Raw genomic sequence first — 22,702 nt, 5'->3', positions numbered from 1 at the left:
CACGCTCGTGGAGAGGATGGCAATTATGGACTGCAGACTCGTTGGACAAATTAGACTCACCCGATCCCGGCCCGACCCTACTTTTTACACAATTGACGGGGAAAAGGATCGTGTTATTGCTTTCCGCATGCTGCAAAATTTTCCCTTCATCCAAACACCTTTCACACACTGTGGATTGTTCTTAATTTCTACGATACCGATGATGTTTTATACCTTATTACTTTAGTTATAATTTCATACAAATAGTTATTAATCATTCATTTAAATCCAAGTTTTTTGCTTAATCTTTTGCCTGTGACTATATGCAAAAAGCAGGATCAGATCATTTAAGGTCATCTGTCTAACCAAAGACATATAAGGAACGTTCTTACTTCCGAGTTCGCGAGAAAGGGGCCGTGTGAGATACAAATTCAGACGTGTCCCTATGTGTGTCTTTGGTTGAATGGATGATGTAGTATGATTATGAAACTAAAGATTTCTCCCAATAGGAGACAGGGCATGATGGAAAGTAACACAAAACAGTACTAGTCAACACTTCTGCTTTAATTTTCGTACAAATAGTCAACACTCTGCAGTGGCATCTCAACATATAGTTAAGGTTCTAATTAATTTAAGCTAAAGGCAGAGGTTGCATATTTAGAATTTAAGAAAATTAAAGCTTGGAAATAACATAGGTCAACCGCCAACATTAATAGACTCATTGATCGATGTATAATCTTTTGAGTCCTTTGTTTTATTTAATTAAAATTAGCAGCGGGATCCCCTCCTGCAGTTAAGGGCACCGGCGGCGGTGGTGATGGAACCTACAAGAGAAGAAGGCCTTGCACTGAGGCTGGAAGCCCTGGCATAGCTTGAAGAGGCTCCTGCTCCTGATTGCCTGAAAAAAGCCCCGTTCAACAGCATATCCCCCTCTGACCTCCAGTTCCACTTCCTCCACTCACTTTCTGGTGCATCCTCATGTTTAGTCACCTGCGTTCATCACATAGTATATTAATATTTTCCATGCATCGATAACTAACTAGCGCTCCTCATATTTACATACGTACGATGACTTGTGGGGAGTAGTAACTGTGGTAAAATTAGCACTATTGATAGTTAGTAGTTGTAAATTTAGGAAATGCAATTGCAATTACCTCTTTATCAAAACGTCTATCCGGTGCAAGAAACCTATTGCCTTGGCTGAGGATAGTTGGGGAAGCACTCCCTCCTATTGCGTACATTTCCCAGTGTGTGTAGTCATTGTTTACCACATGAAAATATCCATGTCTACACCTGCAATTTTCAGTATGTCTTAGTTTTCATCATTTTGTTTTATATCATTTCACAGGAGTGGAGAATAAAAGTTTTATTTTTTTTATTTTTTTATTTTTTTATTTTTATTTTTAAATTTAAGTTGAGTTTGAAAAAGTTACACATTAATTATAAAGGGAAGTGATTTCGCATGCGTAAATGCGTATTTTCTTCATGTACACCTTTGTATTTATGTGGTTTTTTAAATCAATGAAAAAAAAACTGACAAGAATTAAACATGAGTGTGAAAAATAGAAAACGAACGTGGGAAAATCATGTTCCAAATCATACCTTGGCATTCTTTGGACAAGGCCTTCTCCAAAATGATTAAAGGCAATAGTGACTTGCATGTTCTTGTCTTGTGTATACGAATCACTATGTCCCAAAAGCATGACCTTATCATGATGAGTCATGTAGTTATTCGATATGGTGATGGCCGTGGATCCATGTATGGCATCAATGAGTCCATCATGGCAATTCGACAGCGAGCAATGGTCCACCCATATATGCTGCCCATTAAAAATAGATACACCGTCGCCGTCCGACACAGTCCACCACCCCGAGTGCTCCGGCGAGTTTCTTATGTTCCCATTCCCCGCCGGTTTGCAGTCGTGTATGTGGATACCATGGATGATGATGTTGGTAGCGTAATGTATGGTGATGCATGGCCCTCCAGCAATGTGGACGCTCGCACCTCTGCCGTCGATGGTCTTGAACGAGTTCATAACTAGCTCTTGTTTTAACTGAACCACCATGTCCCTTTTGAATATGATCCACAAGGGCTCGTCCTGGATCACTGCGTGTCTTAGGGTCCCTGGCTTAGGATTTACTGGGTCGTCGTCACCAGAGTCGGTGACGACGTAGATTCGACCGTTTCTTCCTCCGATGGCGTCTTTGCCGAAGCCAATGGCACAGTCGGCAAAGCGCTGGCGGTTTCTTTCCCAGTTGGGATCACACCTCCAGCAATCATCAATTGGGTTGCCAGTTCCACAAGACAAGTAGGCCAAGTTCCTCCTGGAGGCATTGATGCTCCTATATATATACACACACAACAATACAAAACATTAATTTATGTACTTGCATAAATATAAATCAACGAATTAAGCATATAGATAATTAATTAAAAGGTAAGGAAACGTGTGTATCATTTACCTATGGACCTCCTCTACTACTCGTTCAGGGTCTTGAACTTGTGAAGAGGAAACAAAAGTTGCACTTAAAGAAGTTATGAGAAAAATTGTAAGCAAAAGTGAGAGCTGAGCCATTTTTCCCTGCAGCTCTCACTTGATTTGCAGGGAGAGAGTAAGAGGTAAAAGTGAAGTTTAAGGGGATCGAGGTGGTGGTGTGATGGGCAATGGATGAGAGCTGAGTGGGTTTATAACGGAGTAAAAGCCGAGAGTGATGGCGTGATTAATATAAGAATGTGGGTCCTCCTGATCGTAATTTCAGGTTGCTTATCTGCTCGTTGTAAACCGTTAACAAGGGAACCCTGGATGTTTCAAACCGACCGAGTCAAATTATTGACTTTTGTGTGTCAATATATTCCAGAGACGCACAAAAAATAACTGCCCCCTTTTTATGATTCTTTACTTTTATTTCCTTCTGTTTCACCATTGCTAGATCATCATGAAAATGATACATATCGATGATTATTTTATGTGATGTCATTAATTATTAGTGAACTATGAGGGATCAGGCATGAACTATGATAAGAGTGCTACTGATTAATTAATCCTATTGTTCTTTAATCTTACTGTATATTTAGAGCTAATTAAGAAAATTTATGAACGAACTAAACTGAAAAAAAAAAAAATTAGTATGTACTCACGTCATGTTTTAGTCCACGTAAACGTTATAATATGAGTGAGTTGTAGAGTTAATATAAATATTATGCGATGACGTTCAGACGCAATAAAAAATCTCTCAACCATAAGACTAGGACATGTGATCAGATTCATGCAGGGATTAGAAAATGAAGAGCAACGTACATGACCTTATTTGACGTTCTTTCATTAACTTTGGTCCTTTTGTTTAAAAATAACCTTTTTTTTTTTTACAAACGATAACCTTAGCGGGTTAAATTGTTAGTTATTAGGAGAAAAGGGATTGGTGGGCTCGAAACTGCATCAAATTGCATAAGCATCATCATTTTTTGTCACTACGGTAAAACGTCATCTACAATAAAAAGTAACTTTGACTGTTGGTAGGTTGGTAAGCATTATGCAAAAGTTACCTTCATCATTGGCGAAAGCAATACGAACTTCCCATCACGTAGATTTTATTACGGGACTGGAGGGAGTAGGAATGGAACACATTTTCTTCCCTCCTACTTACCCCATGATGGCAAATTTTGACTATGTATCCGTCCTTTTCGCAATGAGGAAGAAATGGAGCCGTAATTAAGTCTAATCTAAGTTCATTTTTTACGTAATAAAAAAATAAAGAAATCATCTCAAATGTATGATTTTTTTCCCTTTTTCAACGACATATCAAGTGCATGTCTGTTTATAAAAAATGACATGAATCACGATTTAATTTCATGCAATGCATACCGGCATATGCTTCTTTTCTCCCCTGACTGCGGAACAATATTTTGACCAGCAGAAGTAACTACTGTATAACTATATGCGCTTATCAAGTTTGGTCAATTATTTCAGCCATATACATATGATTCCCCTTGTTAAGGGAATTTGAATCCATAGTGTCCTCGTGTAAACTGTTTTGTAACCACATATTGACTATATAGTACTCTGGAGCCAAATAAAAGTTACAAAACAGTCAATACGAGAACACAACCATATCCCGCTCCATAAGTGATAGAGCGGTCACTGCATGAACCGTAGAGCGAGATAACTGCTGTGAAGCTGCTCTCCGGATTTAGGCTAGTTAAACACTGTGTTTTCTCTTTTTCATTGCTCTTTGATGGAGCTAGTGCGTGTTCACCTAGTTGAAGCATTCCTGAAATCAAGTTCTAATTAATTACGTTGAAACATCAAAATACTGGAAGGTGATTATGAATTGAACCCAAAACCAGAAGTTTGAACATATGCATGCTCAAAAGCTACATCACTATAATTGTAAAGTATAGGCAAGGCATGTAAAATAATGCAACAACAATGTGCATGGCTAATGGCTTTATCCTTCACGCAGCCACAGTATATATGGACGTGTGGTTCAATCATGTACCACTGCATGTACATCGATCATCGAACTCTTGAAAGTAATCTAATTTTAACACATAAATCAACTATAGAGAATCGATTTTTAAAATTGAATGTACCTCAACCTAGTTTCGGTTTTTGGCGTCAACCAGTTTCTAATGTGGTGATTTTAGAGCGCGTCCAACTGTTAGATCCCATATCATTTAGGGAAGTGGATCCTCTATACTTTATATGTACATGCCCACTTCCACATAGCACGAGGCCTTTTGAAATCTCACTGGCTTCAGGTTCCATCGAAACTTCAAAGTTAAGCGAGTTCGGGCGAGAGCATTCTCAGGATGAGTGACCTACTGGGAAGTTCTCATCTGAGTTCCCAGAAACAAAACCGTGAGGTGTCAATTGCCCAACATAACAAATCCACTAATGATCAAGAAGTAACTAAAAGAAGAGAAATTAATAAAAATTTAACCCAATTCATGGACTACGTACTTGGCCAGTGGATTCTCACTTACTTAAATCCAAGCAATAACGAATTTTAATCTAATCTAAATTTAAGAGAGAAATTCAATTTGAATACAAAGAGAATTACACATTTGCTCTAACTAACGTGTTTATGTGAGAATATGAAGGTAAAAGAGTCTCACATCGGCGAAAGGAGAAACTTTGTAAGAGCTTATAAGAGGTTAGGCTACTCAACTTCTTCATAGCATTTTGTTCCAAAAAAATAAAAAATAAAAAAGCTTCTTCATGGCTTTAGAACATGTTGGTCCATTTGTGAAGCTTAACGACCACATGTGTTTTATGTTACCAATTCGTTTTGTCCATGTATTTTGTTTGAAAATTCTCCACATATGAGGAGACGTATGAAGATGTAAAACTCCCTATATTATATGTTAAATTACTTCCTATATTCGAATTATTTTTATGATAAAACTTTAACTTCTTCAGTTTACATGTAAGAAATATGACGATTAACATATTTGGGTTAGATAAAACAAAAGTATGAGCTTAAACCACAAACCCAAACAAAAGTACCAAAATGGAAATCCCATTCCCACCGACACTGTCCTGACGATCCAATCAGCACCGTTCAGTTTGGTAATATCGAGAAACGGAATCGTACGAGGGTTTTGGATTGTGATGGTGATGTGATATTTCTTCTTGTGAAAATTCGGTGCAAAAGCTTTGTAAGAGAAGCCACAATTAAATTTCGCGATTAAGTCACATTAACATTTTGATAAAATTTTACTTATTTTTAAAAGCTTCAAAGCTCGAATTTAGCACTTTCTCATGTTATGCCAAACAAGTAGAGGAAAACGTATGGAAGTTCATACCTATAAAGATGATGGATATATTAGCAAGGGCTTAAATGAAATCGATCTTTGGAGTTGGAGATGGCAGATGCCAGAAGGCACAACCATCCCATGAGTACCAGACTATAGCATTGATCAAAGGCACATGAAAGAGCCTAGCAACTAGCAAGACCACTACATAGTCTCCCATTGAATCCAATATGGTATCATGGATAGCATTTGGTCCCCATCTATCAATCTTGCATTGGAAACAAATTGTAATGTGACCCCGAAATTATTCATCATTTAGTTTTATTAATTCATGTGCTATAATATAAATGTACGATATGAAAACATTTCAATAGAGCAACTTGATCACGTTAGTTTTATAGGTCAAACCCAATTGCTGGACATATTACTTGGCTTGTGAGAGTTGCCCTATGAACAAAGAAGTTGTAAGAAACGGTGGTCCATAAGTGTCCTTATATCACAATTTGGTGGACCAACATGTTGGTCTCGATGATATCTAATATAGGATACGCAATGTTAAGTGTGTAGTCACATAGGTGACGTGATCTATCTGTATGTCAAATTTTTTGTTACATATAATGTAATTAAGCTGATTTATTAAAAGTTTTCTTATACGAAAGTGTTGACATGTCACACACCGAAAAACTTATAACACTCTATAGCAGGGCAACTGTAAAAGTGGAAAATTACTATTTACACATATTGGGGCAAAATTTGACACAACCCGACCCATCATCGTTGAATTATCAAAGTTCACTGATCATCCCTTCGAGAGATTTTTCAGTGTAATGGTCACACGAGATGATACACCACGTATCCTTATATAAATAGTGGATTATGTGTGTTAAAAGATTAATAACTTAAAAATGAAAATTTTCCACCACTTACATAAAAACACATGATGTATTATCCGTATTCCCGTCACAACTAAAAATTTCTCCATTATCCCCCTACCACAGCAAAACGAAATCTGGATAACAAGGCACAATCCACCCCTCCACCCAATCACCACCTCCCACGTGTCATAATGCAAATGCATCACCATCATCATCATCTCTACGAGACTGATGATCAATAGTACCTTTTCCCAATGGTCAAAACCTGCGGTCTTCTGCTTCCTAATCCTCTGCCCATCCCCAAAATACACTATCCCATTTAGTTTGCTCACCTTTTCTCCATTAATTTAGTCAATTTTTTTTTTTTTTATCAGTGAACAGAGAAAGCAAGAGACTTGAGAGAGAGATGTGCAACAAGAAGAGTCTTCCTGCTCCTGGTCACGACGATCATGTGCGGAGGAGCTCCATGATTGATGATATGATCAATAAGGAGGAAGAAGAAGAAGATGAATTGATCAAACATTTAGCAGCTCGGAAATCCAGAACAAAAACCAGAAAACCCAAGTTTTTAAGTCTCCGATCCCAGCTCATATCCGAAGATGACGGCCAAAGTTACAGAGTACCCAACAAAATCACATCAACGACGGCCAAGGCCCGCCGCCGCCGCCGCCGCCGCCCTCAGCTCAACCTCTTCCCACTGCACCCGGAAACTCGGGTCAATAATGATTTTGAAGATAAAGGGTACATGCAGCAGGACGAGAACGTGGCCTTGTTGTTCGAGTCCGACGGCGGCGCCACCCTCAACGGCCTCCTAACCTCCACAACCACCACCGCCACCGCCACCGCCACGACGTCGACAATGTCATCCGATCTGGAGGAAGCAGAGTCCTTTTCCTACTACAAGGGACGGGAGGAGTACAGGGAAGAAACAGAATGTGACATTGTACGGACGGCGATGAGGAGCAGAGAGCGGGAGACGAGCGTGGAGAAGTGGGTGTGTTTCTCGGAGTTGGTAGAGGGGAAGAGGGAGGAGGACTGCTTGACTAGTCCGACGACCAGTACTACTGGTACACGCGGCGGCGATGACGGTTGGAATGTCGGTCATCAACGGCGGAGCAGCGGCGGAAAGGGGTTCTCGTTGGCGTTGAAGCTGGATTATGAGGAGATATTGAATGCTTGGTCCGATAAGGGACCACTCTATATCGATGGAGGAGATTCCCCACAAACCGTACCTGACTTACTGCACCAGCAGGATCATCAGCTTTTTCACCTCCATGAGAACAGCAGTACTCCGAATGTAAGAAAATTGTTTAACTTCTTGCTCTTTTCGTTGATTAATGCATTGACCTAGTTTAACGATGCAAATGTCGGTAGTGATAAACAATTATTTTTTAATTATCAGGTAAATATCTTATAAGTGAATAATCAATTATGTTGGCGGACGTCTCGTGAGCCCATAGGTTTAGAAGAAATCAACGGTTTTGAGAGGTTTTATTTCTTTTAATGAATTTAGGGGTATTCAATTAGGGTTTTAAGTGATTCTTTGAAATTCAATTTGTATTTTATTAAATTCCTTAGAAATGTGGGTGTGTTCAATTATAATTTTAAAGAAGTTTATAACATTCCAGGTGTATTCAATTAGAAATTGATTTTAAAGAATTTGAAAATGTTGAGGAATTAGGGGGAATTGAAGAGATTTCATAGTGTGTTTTAAGCATCCACAAATCTCACCTATCCCCATGAAATTTTGAGGAAATTGAATCAAAATTTTATATAGAATCTCTACCAATCAATTAAACTCTATAAAAATACATGAATTTATAAATTTATTAAAATATCTCGAATTCTCAATTGAATACACCATTCTTAATTTGTTAGTTGAGAAACCTGAAATGATGACTAAACATTTTAATAATGTTTGTATGATTAAAATATGTTAATCAAAATTAGGTGAACTATAAAATGAAATTGAGATCGTCTCTAGATCTCTGTTCCTAAAGTCGACGGATTCGAAGATTTGAACTACACATATTAATCTTGTGGTCCTTGTTAGTCCATTTCACTGGCTCACTTTACATAAACCAAGGATTTAAATCTATCTTTCTCTTTTCAACGGCTTGAATCTCCATGTCCTTAGACTATGGACACAAAGATGTTTCATTTGAACTATGAATCTTGGGTGCTTTCAAATGGAATTTGGTTTCATCATAATTTAGTTTTTGATATTGTTGTGGAATTGGGACACTTGTTTCTTACTTGGTTTTGTTGGCGTTAGGAAAGGAATCAATTGTATTTTAACCTAAGGCCCTACTACTTTCTGCATTTTAATTTGGACCCCATTGCCCACTGCCCAATTGGGGCTATGGAACAGTGTCCCAACAATTTGTTCTGAGAAAAGATTACACATGGGTTGTGCTATGGTGGACATCTTTTTTTATTTTCCATGTACCTTTCTTAACTTTCAGCTGTCGGCTTGAATGAATTAAAAAATATCAAATGATAGAAATTAAAAAGGTGTATGTGAGGTAAAAATAAGTTTGTGGATAGCACTACCTTCCTCATTATTTTTCTGCACTTACACATTTATGTCTTTATTTAGTTTTTATTGAAAAAACCATAGATGAATTATTGAAAAAATGTAAACAAGGTGTGTAGAAAACAACAACAAAAGATTATGCGGATATCATTTTCCTCTGTTATTCTTGAAGTTTTATTGATATTTAAAAAAAAAAGTCATCATTTCATCATATTCTGTAAAAATATAAGTAAATTGCATTATAAGAAGTGCAGAATAACAATTTAGAGTAATCTCCCAAAAAAATTACATTGTCTTTGTCACAAATTAAATGTTAGTTTTTGATCAATTTACAAATTTGATGTTGAAGTTCCATTTGTTTGGTTGTAACTTGAAATGGATGGGACTTTGTTTAGGGTTCCGGTGGGAACTTATGGAGGGTTCCGGAAGAGGATGGCAGCTTGAAAATGAAGATGGAGCAAAGAGAGACCAGTATGTTGAGGTATAAGGAAAAGAGGCGTAACCGGCTCTACTCGAAGCGGATCCGGTACCAAGTCCGAAAACTCAATGCTGAAAAACGACCCCGAATGAAGGTACTCTTAATCTCCCATTAAAACCTAGTGTGTTATATATGTTTTGAAACTAATTAAGATGACTAATTTTCGTGTTATTCGTTCCATATATGTACGTTGCAGGGTCGTTTCGTGAAGAGAAGTTGAATTAACATGCGTTTTAAACGTCTGGTTTCGATCTGACATGCATCCGGATGTTTGGTGTTTTGAGTTAGATATCTAGTGCATCCGGATGTTTATGTTAGTTTCCCTAATTTCTTTCCCCCGCCTTGCTTGTCAGTCAATTTACTGGGAAGAGGGAAGATGATAAGTAGTATGCTTTTTTTGCATAAAAATATATGCACAAATCATACACAAAAAGATGATACATATGTGAAAATCAATTAAAATATGACATTACTCAGTTTTATGTAGCTATGGTTCCTTTCTTAGTAGGGTAACTAGGGTTTTCGTTTTATTATAGAAAAATAGAATGATATTGAAGAAAGTTCGGGTTCTACCATAAATCCAATTAGTAATGTTGGGAGTAACTCAATCTTTTATAAGCCTTTGCAAAGTTTTTCTTTTAACTGATGTGAGAATCTTTTACCTTCACCATTCTCACAGAACAACTCTCGCAAGAACCATGTATTTACCGTATATAGGACCTTCGTGTTCTAAGCCAAAAAGGAGTGAAACAGTGAACTGTATAAGAGGTCCTTTATATTAAATACATTGTCTCTGTCCCATTTTTTCTGCTGTAGAATGGCCAGGATACCTGCTATGAAGCTACTCTCATATATATATATATATATATATATATCTGTCTGCATATATGTATAACTAATTTATAGAGTAACAGAAAGAGCAGGATTATCCTACTTCCAAGCAGAAACTATCAAACTGTATAATTTATAACTAATTTATAAGTAAGATGGATCAAGAACAGTAATGTAGAATTTCATCAGCAGGAAGTGGAAGATCATAAGTTGACAGAAGAAAAGAGAGTACATAACTGCGCATACATGAGCGTTTTCCTGGATATGTTCATTTATGCTCTCTATCCTCTGTCTCAAGAACATCGACCGTTTTTGCTTGGATCTAGCTAGCTCAAATGAAACATGTTCATCAATCACTCACCTAGCAAAATGCAAATAGCACTACAATGCCTTTTCCCCACTACTTCGGATCAATCATGTGCAACTACCGCTTTTTAAAGTCACCCCAACCGTGGATTACGACAGTTAGCTCATGAAGCATGTGCATTTCCTTGTTTTAAGTTTGAATTTCTTTCTGTAAACTAGAGAAATTTAGAATACCGTCTTGTACCATTAAGTTTAATGATATTCATCTTTACTTATAAGTAAAAGACCTTAAATTCGAATCTTGTGAATCCCTAATTCGAAACCAGTTTATTTCTTCACCCCTTATTGTTATAATATCTTTGTATTAAAGATAAAATAAAAAAAGGATACCTTCTTGTGAAAAAAATGTCTTCCTCAAAACGAGATTGATGGGGCCATCTCTTGTTTTCAAGCCAATATGATTTCATTACAGCCCAACATTTAGAAAGTAACGTTCATGCCGAAAGAATGTTCAAGCAACTCCCCTACCCATATATCGAACATCGTAGAACATGGTAACTTTAATAAAATCATAAATTAAGATTAATACTAGTAATTCTATATAAATCTCACACACAACCAAATCAATCAGTAACACCAGCTAACTAATTTCTTCCTAATCATCGATCTTAGCCTTTGCTAATACCTACAAAAATATCACTCATTTCCCAAGTGAGGCGATGGAATATTAGATCCCTTTCTTTCCTTGATCAACCAGTGTCATGTCATCAACACCCCAACTGACTGGAAGGAAACCCTAGACTCCCATGTGTTTGTTTTGTGAACTTTCGGGTGACGCAACGGTATACTGAAAGGAAATCGAATGATAACCTTAAGCTAGAATCCACTAGTAAACTTTAGAATTTACTAAGAAGAATTGAGAGAAAACTTAAGTTGTATTGATAAAATAGTTAAAAGATCACAACTTTAACACTTAAGAGGTGTATTTAATACGTTCAAATACAAAACCAAACCCTAGAAGATCTTAACGATCAAATAGGAAATAAATAAATGGTAAACAAAGTTCCATAAACATCCCTAAAACTTTAAACGGTATTTTGGGATAGTAAAAACTTCATTACGTTGTTCTCTTCGAAACGATATATTACATGCCTAATTATGACACTGACAATTAGTAAACTTAGCTACGTCTAGGTTAGCATATCATGTATATGTTTTTTTTAATAAAATGTGATTGTTTTTTTTTTTTTAAATAAAATCACATTTTATTAAACATGCACAATCACATTTTATTAAAAAAAACATATACATGATATGCAAACCTAGACGTAGCTAAATATAAATCAAACTTTTGACTCAATTATTCAGGGTTTATGTTTCTGGTTGAATGAAAGCATTGGGACATGAATGGAGCAACCCAAATGGGATTTTTCTAAACAATAATCCCATCTGAAAGAAAGTAAACAAAAGGTTTAAAATTCAATTACAATATTCGAACAAGTTTAGTTTAGAAAATCATTGTGCTGTCGCTACCGGCCACTTGCCAAAAGCCAAAAGCCAAAAGCTTATGAAGTTGCATCCCTATGCGGTTCGCACAAATGGAATGTCTTTTTAGAATTGGCCTTGTGACCGTCGCAGTGGCATGGGACCAGTTAGTTGCCCTGCATTTTGTTAATTGAACTTTAAGGGCATTGTACTGATCAGTACTCTTTTATTTAATCTGTAATTAACCTCCACTTAAGTACTTAAGCATCCATGCTTTTGAGACATTAAACTGAACTAACTTTGAGCTCAACCAAACCAATACACACTACTTAAGTATGTAGGTAGATAAGATGCCAGCTTTCACTTTTTAGTTGCAATTAAATATCTCAATTTGTGGAGGGAGACTTATAATAAAAAAGATATTGGCACTTTGGAGTTCCAAACTCATCGGTTGTTGCTACACCTTTCAACTTTATTGCATGCCAATGCATGATAAGTTTGAAATGTTATAAGTGTATTCTAATTTTATGCAAATCGTTCGTTGATTCAAAAATATTATTCATACTACATTTGTACCATCTTTATAATTGAGGTGAGACTAACAACTATTTTTATTAGAAAGTTGATACAAATGTGATATAAAAATATAATAAGTATAACATTACTCTCTATAGTTTTAAAAATAATTACTAAATTAATAAATGAACCACGTCATCCATCCAGCTACACTCACAAAGAGCATAAACTCTCCCCATATTAAGGTCAGACAAGTAACGTGATCAATCAAGCGGACCCAAAAATTTCTCTACTTTTAGAAGCACTTTTTAGCTGAGTTTTAGCTTTAGCGCTTTTTTACACTGCACAATTTTTTATCCCGGCGTGCACGCGTGAGTGAATATACAATGCAATTGAAAGTCGAAACATAGAAAGCATCACAATTTTGAAACCCTTAGTCGTCCTTTGCCAAATCCAAATGGTCCAATATTCTACATTTTACAATGAGTAAAAGAAAGAAAATGGAATCAACATTTCTGTTTTCATAAACATAGCAGAGTTTATGCCATCAGTCATTACAAAGCTTACAAGGATCAGCATTTCAGCGGCTTACAATTTTTGGTTGCAGAAAGCCCCAACCGACACAAAATGTTACATAAAATTAAAGTCCCTAGCTATTATCTAATAACATAATTTAGCTGGCCAAGTCATGAGACGGAGAAAAACTTTAGAAGGATCATCGATCACGTCATTCATAGGATACATCTTATAAAAATATGAGACATCTTAATTTATATTTTAGTCAGGTTAATTAAGTTAAGTGTGCGTCTGCCCTGATCCGACAACCCTATCAAACATTTTTCTCCATCAGAGGAAGGCATATTACACTTTTTTGGTTAGTAATGAACAGAGATTAATTAAAGATAATCTCATGATTCTCAATTTCTCAAACACGAATCGAACGACAAGTCGAAGGAGTTCCAATTCCATGAAGAAGCTTCATTTCCTTGATAGCTGGATCTTGGAGCAGAAGCACTTTCTCCTTGTCTCTGACTCCAACCATGTGTAAATATTCACCATCTTCTCTTTGTTTTCCTTTGTAAAGAAGCCTTTGCTCTCTTGCCTCCATACCAGTCACCAGCGACAGTATCATCTTTAATTCGCCTGCAGAGAACAAATGAATCAAAACCAAGATTAGCACTTGATTATTTGATTTTCTAGCTCATAAATAAATTAAGAGAAGAACATTCCAAGTGATGCTATTATAACGGTATCTTCAGTCAACCACGCACTGCTGTGTGAGAAATTTAAAATATATGATGGTGTGTGATTCATTAAGGCTACCACTACAATAACATTCCCGTTAGGTGAGTTTCGCTAAACAAGGAGAGAGAAGGCTTAATTACCAAATGTTGAAGTGGCTTCAATGGAGATGTCACGGAAATGAGACACAGTTGACACTCGAACCGTGATCATGCCTTCTCCGGCACTGCTTTCGGCCGCTGTCTCCCTCGTCTGAACAAGCATGCCTCCCGGCCGACGCTCCCATTTGATTTCACTATTGTTATTAATATTGCCTCCTCCAAACTCCTTTTGATCAGCAGCTTTACTCTTGCTTTTACTACTGCTGCTGCTGATGAGCTTGCAACTGCTAAAGCTTCTGCAAAACCTGTTTGACCTCAACTTAATCATCTTTCAAATTTTCTCTGCTTTTTCCACAAGCACTTTTGTTGTGCTTTTTTCTCTCAACTACTCAAACTGCTCTGGAGAAATGAGAGGAAATGGGGAGTTGAGAGTGTTGGAGTTGGCTGCTTAATATAAGCAATAACTAGGCAAATTCGCATTATATTAACTAGGGCAAAATATAATAAGGACATCAGTTAAATACAAGCCGCCCGAAGGAGTGTTGCAAAAAGTAGTGGTTGGCCAATGAGAGGATGCCACAAGAGGGACAATATGGGCATGGTTTCCCTCTGCTTATTTTATGGAAGGCCAAGTGCACATGGGGGTAGGTGCTTAGGAAAACGGTTGCTTGATTGGCGGGCCAAGACAAAATCAATTGCTTAATCAATTTGTCTTTCAAAAAATATATATGATCCTTTGGTGATTTAACAATAATTCTTGTGTATTTATGGAGCACCTAGACGGTGTGAGGGAGATTTTATTAAAAATAATTAATGAAAATATAGTATAGTTATAGAAATCTAATCATGATTTATAGAAAGTGTTACGAATTATGGTATGAGTATATAAAACCTCATTTCTTTGAAAAAAGTAAATGATGACTCGTTTAACCTTGTTAATTAAGTTCATGATTTATTTAGAACTATATATGATCTAAATTAAGAATCAGCATCCAATATACGATTTAGCATGTTAAGTGCCAATTGATAGATCTTTTTAAAAATGAAAAATAGATCTCAAATTAATGTGGCATATGGAATTTATGTTCGATTAAATTAAAAATGAATAGAGCTAGCTTTCTTTGTCTTCATCCGTAATTTGTGATGTTGTTAGGTTTTTATGTTTATATCAGTTAGGTGGGTGCTAAAGACTTCTTTTGTGTTTACTTTTTCTTCTGGGTGGTTGGCTAATCTCTCTAGGGCATCAAACCACATGGGAGGGAGCTTAAACAATACGTGTATTCTATCTCCTCCTCCTCCTTTCAACCATGTCCAAATGTGTTGAACATTGAACACTTCATCGTCTAACTCAGAATATATGTAGGAGTGTGCTATCCACACATCCCAAATTATTTCTCACACACCCCTTATTAATTTATGTCCGTTGATCTTCTTTAATTCATCTGATCCGACGGTTGAAAATTAAAAGGGTGTGTGAGAAGTAAAATGAGGTGTGTGGATATCACACCCCTATATATAGTACCGCTAACCCAAATTTTTTTAATTAATCCTCCTTATTTGAAGGGTAAGTAGCCGTAATCAAAACTAAGATTCACTAAATCATCGAGAACTTATTCCGTTAGCTTGTGAACCAACTGTTAATTAGCCGCGGTGGTTATGGAGTTGCTAATTAAGCTTTTTTTATTTTTATTTCTTTGGGGTCATTTGTTAATCAACTTTGATAATGATAATGAAGTTTGTTTTGTGAGCATTCACGAAAGTGACAAATTGATGTCCATACGACCACATGGTGGACGTCGGATAAGAGAAACAAATTTGCATGCATAAGGTTTGACACCCCACAACATGTTGATCCTAGGAGAAATATATTACATTAACTCATAGGTTTTGGACTTTAGAGAGCCGCCAAACGACGCATAAGTAATTTATATCTTATACTGTGAATTTAGGACGTGTTTGTTTGCCCTCATTAAAGTTCACTGGATTGGATTGCTTTGATAAACTACTAATCCCATGTTTGATGCAAGCTGGACTAAACTTAAATGAGACTAAGTGCTTCGCTAGGTTGTCCTAGTGAGAACCCCCCACCCCCCCCCCCCCAACAACAAAAAAGCATGGGATTCCTAATCCCATCTCCAACATCGTTTGCACGCCTTTGTCGTTGCAACTCCGACTCCCTTACCCATGCCCAGATCTCAAACCCACTACCTAAATCTCAAAATCAACACCTAAAATTCAAAACAAAACAAAAAATGCAAAACCCCCAGAATTAAGCACCTGCAGACGAATCCCCCACACAAATTCAAAATAAAAAGGCAAAATCACTAGAAAATTTTAAGATTTTCCTAGAAAATCAATGAAGGTATTGGGTGGAGAGCTCCGATAAATCCTCTGTGCGAATCTCTACATAAGGAAAAGAGGGGGATAATGGACGAGGAAAAGTGGGAGAGGGGAGGGAGAGAGTGGGCGGAGGAAAATAGGGCGAGGTATACGAAGAGGAAAAGAATTCTAGAAAAATGGTGAAACATGATAAAAAGAGGGAGAGGAGAGGGAGAGATTGGCGGAGGAAAAGAGGAATGGATTAAGATGATTTTAGAAAAATAAATAAAAAGATATTGGCTATTAGATAGAGAGATGATTCTAGAAACAAAAAAAAAATGATAAATTAATAATAAACTATTAATAAATGTAGATTAAATAATATAATATTTGAGTATTGTAGTTATCATGTTTCTTAATCTGACATTGTACCAAACGTTTCACTAAGTTAGTCAAGTTTAGTCTAGTTTAAGCCAGTCCAGTTTAGTCCTTAAAGTTAGTTCAGTAAAAAATAATCCAATGCAACAAACGCACCCTTAGAGTTTAACTGGAGCATCTTCTCTCCTATATGCATGTGTAGCATCCTAGGATGGCCTACAAGGCACCGTTTCAAGTGATCATTTAGTCATGACTTGTATCTTTGCATTTTTAAATGGACCTCAGTTATCGGATCGTCAAACTGTCATCTAATGTTATTTTACTCAAATCACTTACTCATGTTATAACATAAGTGTTATTTAAACACGTATATTAATTAGTTAGTACCGCTATGTGTCAGTCATCACACTCATTAAAACTTTTACATTGGTAAAATTTGATGTATTCTTCTTTCATTTCTTATTTGTAATTACAAATTTGGTATGATCAAGATTATGTTTTTTTGTTCGAGTGATATTGTAATTTAGTATAAATAAAGATTAAAATTTATGTGAAAAAAGAAGTGCACGTTGTTTTTCGACCATCTTTGTTACGCTGAAGTCTGCAATTTACATTAATGTTAACTTAAATGATACTATTATATGTTTATCAAAGCGATTTGACAAAAAAAATCATATATTCCTTACAAGTACGTATTGAAATAATTAATAGAGATTTTGAAAGATTATATACCCTTAATTATATAATAGGGAGCTGTGAAGATCGATCGAGCAATCTAGATGCATGCTCATGCAAGACTACAAAAAGTGATGTGAAAAATCATGCATGCAGCGCAACATTGAGCACAAGATTGATTCTTTCACGCACCCCATCAGGATTTGCTTCTTGTTTGGCATGCCAATGTGAGAAGATATCACATAGCTAGCTAACAGATTTTATGCTCATTAAATTATAGTTTTTCTTTATTCCCAGCTTCCATGCATGGAAAACTTTTTAAGTATGTCGAGACCACCGTTAGGTATTTTTTTCATTATACAAAGGCTCGGCATTTTTTCTTCTTCAAATATCTAATCATTTGTATTATAACAATTGGTATACCAAATTATGTTATCAGAATATTGAAAAGTCTCTTCCATGCGTGCATGGGTTGCTTGCTATTTTATATTATTTATTTTTTCAGAAATTATCACACTGACCCTTCTTGTTCTTGCATTATTAATTACATATTTTAACAGTAAAAAAAAGGTGTCATTGTTTTATTAGGACCATATTTATATTTTATTTTGCTTCATATGAATAATAACCTCAACTAGTCTTATTTTTCTTGGTAAAAGTATTAAAAGAAAATTTTGGAGGAATATAATTTAAAAGAATTTAAAAGGAAAGAAGTCACAAAATCAAATTATAAGAAAAATGGTACATGGGTTTAGGTCTCAAATTCATGTCATGTTTATGAAATGACCAATGCATCAACATTTTTACGTAGTTTTATAAAGTCTCAGGTTTAAATTACATTATGAAATGACGCTTTATTTTCACTTCACCAATGGTTTTGATATTAAATTATAACTTGTTATGGAAAGATTGCCGGACATTGAAAGCATTTTTGTTAGGGAAATTTTTTGAAATGTCATATGAAGTTGTACATAATTTTCAATTTGTCATATACACTAAAATTTTAGGTAAATTGTCATATCAACTTTTCAAAATCAGTAATTTGTCATCTTACTCTAACTCCAACTCCATTAAGTTTTCCATCCAATATAAGTCATGTGCGACATGTGTCCCACACATGACTTGTGTTTAGGGTTATTTGGGTCATTTTATCACTTCACTTCCCTTTTATTATGTTGTATTCGATGAAAAACTTCTAAGTTTCTAAAGCCATAGAAGGGACTGCTGCTACACTATACTTGTTCTCAGAGATTTTGTTCACACATATCCCCTTGAATATTCTCTACAAAATTTAAATGTTTGTACTAAGGAAAAGTACCCAAAAAAAAAAAAAAAACTTGTGAAAAGATGCTGAAATGACTCAAATAACCCTGAAAACAGGTCATGTGCAAGGCACATGACTTATATTGAATGTAAAACATAATGGAGTTAGGGTGAAATGACAAATTAATGATTTCAAAAAGTTGATATGACAAATTGATTAAAATTTTAGTTTATATGACAAATTGAAAATTGTGTGCAAGTTCATATGACATTTCAAAAATTCTCTCTTTCTGTAAATATTTTAAGCTCGTTTGAAAGTGTTTTAAAATGATTAACAGTGTTTTTGATGAAAATGTTTTTAAAACCAATTTTAAGTAAAATTGCAAGTAAATCCTAAAAAAGTACTTAAAGTGCTTCCTTACAGAAGCACATAAAGTAGAATGCACTTCAAGTGCTTTTGGAATCAAAAGAAGTTTTCTCTAATTACGTTTTCAATCATTTATTTATTCATTTATTTTTTGTCAAACTATAGATTTATTAAATTAGATGTTAGTTTAGAGAGTCGACATGATTCAAACTCACGTCGTGATGCAAAGGTAACACTCATCTCCATTATTGTGGTAAACAACCACTTGCATGTTTTAAATCATTTTAAAGCACTTTCAAACGAGATTTTTATCTTGTGTGAAAAAGAAAAAAAAAAACTCTTCAATGGTGCGCAAGTACAAATAGAAATAGGCCTAGGCCCAATATTAAATAGAAAGTTATTGGGTCACTTGCTGAAAAACATTTAGGCCCAATAAAATTAACAGATTTTCCCTACATTTTCCAGTTGTTTTTTGACTGATTTTTCTAGCTCACCACCGATCGCATTTCAATTGAATGGTTGTGAGAAAACCACAGCACCACTGCGAAACGAAATCAAACCCACTTCAGAATTTCACTTGCTTTTGATTAAGCACTTCCACCAAAAGCTGCAGAATTATCCATATTTATCTGGCTTCTGCTTTTCAATCTGGAGTTCAGGTATGTCCCCATCTCTTGCAGTAGCTGGGAAATCTGTAAAAATGCAAACTTTGCTGGAAATTATATAATTTCAGAGGCATTTCAAGTCTGGGTTGTTATAGTTTCTTGTAAGTATCTGGAAAAATGCAAGCTTTAATCACTTGGGAAGTACCCCAGGTAGGATTTGGACCTGGTTCTTCTTGTAAATTTAGAACTAGAAGTAGGAGGAAAAAGATTGGAGTTGTTGGTTTTCCTGTTTGTAATGTTGGAAATGGTGATGTTTTACTTGGGAGTGAGGGTTTCAATGGAAGCCGAAAATTTGGTTTCGGATGTGGGTGCTTCTCTGGGCACTCTAGACTTAAACTTGCTCGGTTTTGTGAGCCGAAGAAGGGTTCGTTTGGCGGTTCGTTTGTGGTAGCATGGGCATTGGAGGAGCAAGCAATTGGGAATGAGGTTCTTGTGGAGGAAGAGACATCGGAAAATAGGTTGTCGGGTGAATGCGAGGGTGAGGGTGTTGTTGATCATCGAAATGTGGATGGAAGGAAGGGCTGTGATGGTAATGATGATGATGAAATAGGTATAGGAGGTCAAGGAGAGAATTGGGAACAGAGAAATGAAAAGATTGACGTGCGTGCGCTGGCGCTAAGCTTACAGTTTGCGAAAACAGCTGATGATGTTGAAGAGGTTCTGAAGGACACGGGTGATTTGCCCCTCCAAGTATTCTCATCCATTATCAGGGGTTTCGGAAGAGACAGATTGATGGATTCCGCTTTTGCTACTGTCGAGTGGCTTAAGAGAAAGAAGGAAGAAACTAATGGTTTCATTACCCCAAACTTATTCATATATAACAGTCTTTTGGGTGCAGTGAAGCAATCTGGACAATTTGGAGTAATTGACAGAGTATTGAGCGATATGACTAGGGAAGGGGTGGTACCGAATGTTGTAACTTACAACACTAAAATGGCTATTTACATTGAACGGGGACAAAGTATGGAGGCCCTTCATGTCCTTGAGGAGATTCAAGAGAAGGGCCTGATTCCGTCTTCAGTATCGTACTCCACAGCATTGTTGGCTTATCAACGAATGCAAGATGGGAATGGAGCTTTAAAGTTCTTTGTTGAGTTTAGAGAAAATTATCGTAAAGGTCATATAGGTATAGATGCTGATGTAGACTGGGAAGAGGAGTTTGTGAAGCTTGAGAACTTTACAAAACGCGTTTGCTACCAAGTGATGCGAAGGTGGCTTGTGAGGGATGATAACTTAACCACCAATGTGCTCATACTGCTAACAGAGATGGATATTGCTGGGGTTCCACTTGGGAGGGCAGAGCACGAGCGCCTTTTGTGGGCTTGCACCCGCGAAGAACATTATATTGTAGCAAAAGATTTGTATAGTAGGATAAGAGAAAAGCATTCTGACATAAGTTTAGCCGTGTGTAACCATACGATTTGGTTGATGGGGAAGGCTAAGAAATGGTGGGCAGCTTTGGAGATTTATGAGGATATGTTGGACAAGGGGCCGCAGCCAAATAACATGTCGTATGAATTGATAGTATCTCACTTTAATGTCCTTCTAAGTGCAGCTAGAAAGAGAGCGATTTGGAAATGGGGTGTCAGGTTGCTCAACAAGATGGAAGAGAAAGGGCTTAAACCAAGAAGTAAGGAATGGAATGCGGTTCTTGTTGCCTGTTCCAAGGCTGCTGAAACCTCTGCGGCTGTCAAAATTTTTAAGAGAATGGTGGAGCAAGGCCAGAAACCCACAATCCTTTCTTACGGGGCATTGCTTAGTGCCCTCGAGAAGGGTAAGCGCTATGATGAGGCCCGTCAGGTGTGGGAACATATGCTTAAGGTTGGTCTGAAGCCAAACTTGTATGCCTACACAACTATGGCTTCGATTTTCAGTGGCCATGGAAAACCTAACATGGTAGAAACCATCATTGATGACATGGTTTCAGCAGGCATTGAGCCAACTGTTGTCACATACAATGCCATTATCAGTGGGTTTGCAAGAAACGGTTTTAGCAGTGCTGCATACGATTGGTTTGACCGCATGAAAGCTCAGAACATCCCTCCAAACCATGTCACATACGAAATGATGATTGAGGCTCTCGCAAAGGAAGGGAAGCCAAGGCTTGCATATGAGCTATATTTGAGAGCTCGAACTCAACGCCTTGCCCTCTCTTCAAAAGCTTATGACACAGTGGTTCAGTCCTCACTGGAATCCAGAGCTAACATTGATGTAAGACTTTTAGGGGAACGGCCACCGGAGAGAAAGGTGAACGGGCAAGGTAGGAACACTTCCAGACAAGTTTCTTAAAACTTCAGAAGTTTCACAACTCAAGAGATGCAAAAACATCTGATAACGAATAAAATACGCTGTAAAGACACAAAACAACCAGGTATTCGTTACTACGAAGTATGAACTTTCCGTTGATTTTTGTTCATTCGTCTCTGTATACTTCCCATGATTACATTGTAACAAATACATTCATCTCGTATAAATTCAGTCCGATTTCTGCTTACCACGTGGATAAACTTCTTCCTTGTGTCAAACGCTATAATGCTACGGAGACTACATTTATTATTCTATTTAAGGGTTTATACAACGTAATACATGTGAACGTGGTCTCCTTAGCATTTTCCGTGCTGCAAATTAGAGATTTGAATATAGTAATATAGATTAGATGCTAATTAATCATCATTTTGAAGTGCCAGAAGGAATATATGGTGGAAACCTTTACAGCAATATATGGTGGAAGTTACGTAGAAGAATAATATCTGGATTCTATTGTATTTAAAGTAACAAGAATAATAAAAAAAGAGAATATTTTGTGTACAATGCTGGATTATCTAAACGAGCTGAGATTTTCTCCGGAACTCGTTGTTCCAGAGCCCGAGGATCAGAAAATCAGGATTGTTCAATAGAGAGATCTGGGTTTTGATTTGTGTGGAATGGACC

General features: G+C 36.6%; 4 protein-coding genes across 5 annotated transcripts; 2 read left to right on the top strand and 2 right to left on the bottom strand.

Moving 5' to 3' along the window:
- Positions 1 to 509: 509 nt before the first annotated feature.
- Positions 510 to 2,656, bottom strand: LOC103932918 (pectate lyase). Its single transcript, XM_009342569.3, has 4 exons — positions 2,443 to 2,656; positions 1,582 to 2,322; positions 1,134 to 1,272; positions 510 to 969 (listed from the first exon to the last, which is right to left on the bottom strand). The coding sequence occupies exons 1-4, from the start codon at positions 2,553 to 2,555 to the stop codon at positions 748 to 750; spliced, it is 1,215 nt and encodes a 404-aa protein (XP_009340844.1). The 5' UTR covers positions 2,556 to 2,656; the 3' UTR covers positions 510 to 747.
- A 4,193-nt stretch (positions 2,657 to 6,849) lies between these two features.
- LOC103932920 (zinc finger protein CONSTANS-LIKE 6) lies at positions 6,850 to 11,098 on the top strand. 2 transcript variants are annotated; one of them, XM_048577789.1, is made up of 3 exons: positions 6,850 to 7,906; positions 9,541 to 9,717; positions 10,647 to 11,098. In XM_048577789.1, the coding sequence occupies exons 1-3, from the start codon at positions 7,016 to 7,018 to the stop codon at positions 10,782 to 10,784; spliced, it is 1,206 nt and encodes a 401-aa protein (XP_048433746.1). In that variant the 5' UTR covers positions 6,850 to 7,015; the 3' UTR covers positions 10,785 to 11,098. The 2 variants fall into 2 exon arrangements, with proteins under 2 accessions (XP_048433746.1, XP_048433747.1); XM_048577790.1 differs by lacking the exon at positions 10,647 to 11,098 and adding an exon at positions 9,820 to 10,438 and having other exon boundaries at positions 6,851 to 7,906.
- A 2,164-nt stretch (positions 11,099 to 13,262) lies between these two features.
- Positions 13,263 to 14,590, bottom strand: LOC103932921 (BAG family molecular chaperone regulator 2). Its single transcript, XM_009342573.3, has 2 exons — positions 14,147 to 14,590; positions 13,263 to 13,904 (listed from the first exon to the last, which is right to left on the bottom strand). The coding sequence occupies exons 1-2, from the start codon at positions 14,430 to 14,432 to the stop codon at positions 13,687 to 13,689; spliced, it is 504 nt and encodes a 167-aa protein (XP_009340848.1). The 5' UTR covers positions 14,433 to 14,590; the 3' UTR covers positions 13,263 to 13,686.
- A 4,999-nt stretch (positions 14,591 to 19,589) lies between these two features.
- LOC103932922 (protein LOW PHOTOSYNTHETIC EFFICIENCY 1, chloroplastic-like) lies at positions 19,590 to 22,265 on the top strand. The gene has a single exon (XM_009342574.3). It carries the CDS (start codon positions 19,889 to 19,891, stop codon positions 22,058 to 22,060), a length of 2,172 nt encoding a protein of 723 aa, XP_009340849.2. The 5' UTR covers positions 19,590 to 19,888; the 3' UTR covers positions 22,061 to 22,265.
- Positions 22,266 to 22,702: the final 437 nt, after the last annotated feature.

The sequence above is a fragment of a genome, unplaced genomic scaffold (assembly GCF_019419815.1).
Source record: "Pyrus x bretschneideri cultivar Hongxiangsu unplaced genomic scaffold, Pyrus_bretschneideri_v1 Contig12, whole genome shotgun sequence".
NCBI classification, from domain to species: domain Eukaryota; kingdom Viridiplantae; phylum Streptophyta; class Magnoliopsida; order Rosales; family Rosaceae; genus Pyrus; species Pyrus x bretschneideri.
The sequence above is the reverse complement of the archived record's forward strand: the minus strand, read 5'-3'. Positions and strand labels throughout refer to the sequence as shown.